At 41.9% G+C, this 5,128-nt stretch overlaps 1 protein-coding gene across 1 annotated transcript; it reads left to right on the top strand.

Annotated features, from left to right (window-relative positions):
• The first annotated feature begins 618 nt into the window (after positions 1-618).
• LOC140758241 (cytochrome P450 86B1) lies at positions 619-2,619 on the top strand. The gene is made up of 2 exons (XM_073094338.1): positions 619-1,179; positions 1,552-2,619. Exons 1-2 carry the CDS (start codon positions 619-621, stop codon positions 2,593-2,595), a joined length of 1,605 nt encoding a protein of 534 aa, XP_072950439.1. The 3' UTR covers positions 2,596-2,619.
• Positions 2,620-5,128: the final 2,509 nt, after the last annotated feature.

Raw genomic sequence — 5,128 nt, 5'->3', positions numbered from 1 at the left:
TTCCTACGTCATTCCAAACTACGAGATCAAATATTTATTTCATTTCAATTCAAACAAAGCCAACTAAATTACACTCAAATAAGATTCATCTAAATTTAATTCAAATAGTGAAAACTATTTGGAACGATGGACATAAACCTTAAAACTCAGCTGAAAAATCTTAGGTTAAAACTTAAATGCCTCATATTGCAAAATAATATTTCTCTAGTTTATCAGTATATAAGAAAGCCTAGTTGGATCAAAAACTCTCCAACAATCAATATAAATTCTTCTCATTTTACTTCTTTTCCAATGTGCGACTATCCACCCACATATTTCCTCATCCTCTTCCATCCTCCTAACCTAACAATATTCCATGACTTGGAAATAGTAACCCTTACTCTGCAAGTGTCATAAATGATAGACCTACCAAGCTAATGCACCACCTTTCTCTGCGCACTTAATTCCAATTGGAATCAAGTCAAGGAAGCTGTTGGCAATCCTATCATCCTCGTCCTACCATAAACATCATTACGTACTTTACTTTTATATATATATATATACACACACATAACTCCCACTCCCTTGACTCTCTCTCAAAGATCACCGATCCAATAAAAAAGAAGAGAAGAGAAAAGTATGGCACCCATTCCTGTCCTTCTCTGGACCCAAATCACGCACCAAGTTAAGCTCTCAGACTTGGCCTTTGCATTGCTTTGCCTTTTCTTATGCAGTGCAAGTATCCAACGTTTAACCACCAAAGGCCCAATGCTATGGCCAGTACTAGGCCTCATCCCTAACTTATTCTTCCATATCGGCGACGTTTACAACTGGATCACCGATTCAATCAGAGAAGCTGGCGGGACGTTCGCCTACCGCGGCGTGTGGTTCGGCGGCAGCCACGGCGTTGTGACCGCTGACCCGGCCAACGTCGAGTACATGCTCAAGACTCGGTTCTCGAACTTCCCGAAAGGAAGGTACTACCGGGAGCGCTTCGCTGACTTCCTCGGCGACGGCATTTTTAACTCCGACGATATGGTGTGGCGCGAACAGCGACGGGCCGCCTCGTTGGAGATGCACTCGAGCCGGTTCGTTGAGTATGCGGCGACGAGTGTGAGGGATTTGGTGCATCGGAAGCTGCTCGTCGTCCTCGACCGGCTGGCCAGCGCCGAAGCAGAAGAAGCAAGCGTCGACTTGCAGGTATAGTGTGAAAATTGGTCGTCGCCCGATATGGGTCGAGACTTTTTACTCATCTGACATTTAAATTTGTATATCTATTCAGTTAGTTTATGCAAATATAATATTAAATAATAGTATTTGAATCAATATCTACTATATATTTATACGTACTACTATTTTTAGTACATAATTACTAATTACTGCAGATCTTACTGACATCATAAGTTATTATGAATTTAGAAAACAAATAGGAATATATCCGATCTATATTCATGTTAGACGGATATACTAATTATTTTCTCTTTTCATTCACTATATATCTTATCCATATCAGTATCTTGAAAGAAATGAAACATTTACCACTATCCGAATCCATTTTCACCTCTACTGCAGGAGATTTTTCTTCGGTTCACCTTCGATAATATTTGCGTCGCAGCCTTCGGCATCGATCCGGGCTGCCTCGCCGTTGATTTGCCAGAGATCCCGTTCGCCAGGGCGTTCGAGCAGGCGACGCAGCTGACGCTGTTCCGCTTCATCGTGCCGCCGTTCATCTGGAAGCCGATGAAAACCTTCCAAGTCAGCACGGAGAGAAGGCTTAGAGCCGCCATACAAATCGTTCATGAGTTCGCGGAGAAGACGGTGTCCGACCGCCGGAACGAGTTCCGGAATCATCAGAACGCCTCGGTAATCGAGAGGTCGGACCTCCTCTCTCGGTTCTTGATCCAGTCCGACGTCAAATTCTCCGACAAGTTCCTCAAAGACTTCTGCATCAGCTTCATCCTGGCAGGCCGCGACACCAGCTCCGTCGCGCTCGCGTGGTTCTTCTGGCTCCTGCACCGCCACCCGCGCGTCGAGCGACGCATCCTCGACGAGATCTCCGACATAGCTAAAACAACAAGATTCCATAATAAAGTCGCGAAGCCAACCAAAACCAACGAAGCCGTCGTCTTCTCCGTCGACGACCTGAAGAGGATGGACTACCTCCAAGCGGCCTTATCAGAGTCGCTACGCCTCTACCCGTCGGTCCCAGTCGACTTCAAAGAAGCGCTCGAAGACGACGTCCTCCCCGACGGCACGGCGGTGAGGAAAGGCGCGAGAGTGATCTACTCAATCTACTCGATGGCGAGGATGGAGAGGTTATGGGGAAAGGACTGCGACCAGTTCAGGCCGGAGAGGTGGTTGAAGGAGGGGGCGTTCGTGAGTGAGAGCCAGTTCAAATACGCGGTGTTCAACGGCGGGCCGCGGCTGTGCGTGGGGAAGAAGTTCGCGTACATGCAGATGAAGGCGGTGGCGGCGGCGATGCTGCTGAGATATCGCGTGGAGGTGGTGGAGGGGCAGGAGGTGGCGCCCAAGCTCAACACCACCTTGTACATGAAGAATGGGCTCAGGGTTGTTTTCAAGAAGAGGGGGGAGTGCGTTCATGGGGTTAGAATTTAATTCCAAGGGTGTGGCTTTCCGCTACTTGCTAAATAAATTAATGAGATAATTTCACTCGGACCGCCGAACTATCGCATACACTCTGGTGACTTTTCTTTTTTTAACCCACATGCACCCCGACACCATAATTAAAAAAGAAATATTCATATATATACTTATTTGAATTAAGAAAAAAATTAACTATACATACCTTTAAACATTAAAAAAATGGACTAGGTGGTGTACATGGTAAAAGGAAAAATTAATTGCATGAAAAAAATAGTGATAATTATAATTCAGGGAGGGCTCCCAAAGGCTCTATATATAGAGTCAAGAGACTAGAGAGACTAGTGCACTGCAATACACCAGACTCAATATTTATTATTTAATTAATATAATATATATTTATATGTGTATTTTAAATTACTTAATTGGTCGATTAATATTCAACGGTTTTATAAATAATTTTAATTAAATGTATTAAAATTATATTATACAAAATAAAATTTTATACTCATTCTAAAAATCTTGACCAGACATTTTCGAAGGTACTATTTTTGTTAAAATTGATTAGTAAAAGTAATTATATATTTAGTTTAACTAACTAGATTATTTAATAAAAGATACATATGAAATTTAAAATTTTGGATTAAACTTTTATAGTGTAAAATTAAAATTTTAAAAAGTTGAATAGTATGAAAGGTGGGCTTCAAACTCTTAAACGAGGCTCCAAATTTGGAGCCCTATTTGAAGCTCAGTTGGAGTTTTGTTACAAATCGGTCTGATCCGAACCGCAACGGTTCTGAACTCAATGAAGCTTATAACTTCCGAAGAGATTTGCAAACAATATAATTAATGGATCCTCCTGAATTTTAGATATGTTGTTGCTCTTGGAGAGAGCTTTCCAGCGAATCCAATATCACAAGATTTGAATGATTAGATCTCAATATATAGACCAAACAATGGGCTTGATAGCCCACCAATGGCTAGATAGATGCTAGGTTTAGTTCTTGGTGTGAAGGGGGAGAAGTTGTTATAGAAGATGGGGGTGTTAGAAACTGAAAGAGGCTAATCAAATGCTTAGGTGGTGGAAGAAAGGAGGTGGGAGAAGGCACCAATTGCTAGAGACAAGTTGAGAAAGAGATAAAGGCAAAAGCCAATTCAATTATCCAAGATAAATTCAATTAAAATTTCCTCTACATATTTATAGAGGCTCACCCTAAAAATTTATCAACTGAGTTAAACAACTCTAAACAACCCTAACAAATCCTAACAAAACCTACACTTTCGCCATGGTGCGTTCGAACGCACCCGATCGCGTTCGAACGAGAAATTTCCGTTCTCTGTCGATGCAAACTGATATGATTTGGACTTCACCGATGTCGTCTTTAGCATGGATTCACTTTAGGGGTGTCTTTGTTTCTTGTTTTAATGTTTAATTCTTAAAAACATAAGTTTTCTGTATATCGCGTTCGAACGCGAGTGGACTGCGTTCAAACATAGTTGTGAATGCTTGCATCACGTTCGCACATCCAAAGAGTGTAAATTGTGCATCGCATTCGCAAATCCAAAGAAGTGGGAAATATGTGCGTTCGGACGCGCATTTGCAAATCCAGAGAAGAGAGAAATATGTGCGCTCGAACACGATTGGGCGCGTTCGAACGCGGTTGATGAAAATGTACTGTTTAGGGTTATTTTTGAATTATTTAGTTAGCCTCTAAATGATGTGGATGGCAACCATCGAGTCGTTATTGATGAATTGAGTCTTTTTCCTCGTCTCCTTCGTCTTCTTTGCTCCCGTTCTCTCGATCCCCAGCGACGCCGCTTCAAACCTCCCTCAACCGGCCAATCACCCTAGTCCCTTATGGGTAGCCTACTCCTCCCTCTTCTTCCAATCTATCCCACACTTGCTCTAACCATTCCATCACCCATAACCCTTCCACTGCCACTTATTCACTAGTGCCACCCCATTAACGCTGGTCCACCACCAACCACCATCATCAGGGATCTCGTGCCTCCATCCACGAATCCAAAGACAGCCTTTCCGACGTTCGTCCACTAATCGAAAGATATCTCGAGATCCCAACATTCAATTCGCCTAAAACTTGATTTGTTGGAAAGCTTTTTTCTGGGGCTACAACATATCAAAATCTCAAATCGATTCGACAGCGACATCCTTGGGGATCTATTTCTAAAATTTCGTGGCAGATTCTGTCCAGATCTAGAAATCGAGAGGGATCGAACCTTACCCTAAAGGGGAGATCATATCACACTACTTAACTAGCTTGTAATTGGCTTATACATTTTAGATTTTCTATTTTTATACTCCTTGGTTTGTTTTACAACATATCGTCACACTCATTATGAATGTATCATATCCCAAGTGCGAATAACATGTATTATAAGGAGTGAAACATCTACCTCTAGTATGGCTTTTAAACTCATATCTATCACATGTAATATAAATGATTTTGTACTAAGATCATTCCTACCTATAGCATGACTATTATCATAATCATACATAAGTTTCACACAACATGATGTAAGCATCACA

Source organism: Typha angustifolia, chromosome 3, assembly GCF_048772165.1.
Source record: "Typha angustifolia cultivar Huaian chromosome 3, ASM4877216v1, whole genome shotgun sequence".
NCBI classification, from domain to species: Eukaryota; Viridiplantae; Streptophyta; class Magnoliopsida; order Poales; family Typhaceae; genus Typha; species Typha angustifolia.
Note: the sequence above shows the minus strand (reverse complement) of the source record. Positions and strands in the feature narration are given on the sequence as shown.

Coding starts and splice junctions, on each gene's coding strand:
- LOC140758241 (XM_073094338.1), top strand. CDS start 619: ATGGCACCCATTCCTGTCCTTCTCTGGACCCAAATCACGCACCAAGTT. Junction 1,180..1,551: donor AAGCAAGCGTCGACTTGCAG/GTATAGTGTGAA, acceptor CCTCTACTGCAG/GAGATTTTTCTTCGGTTCAC.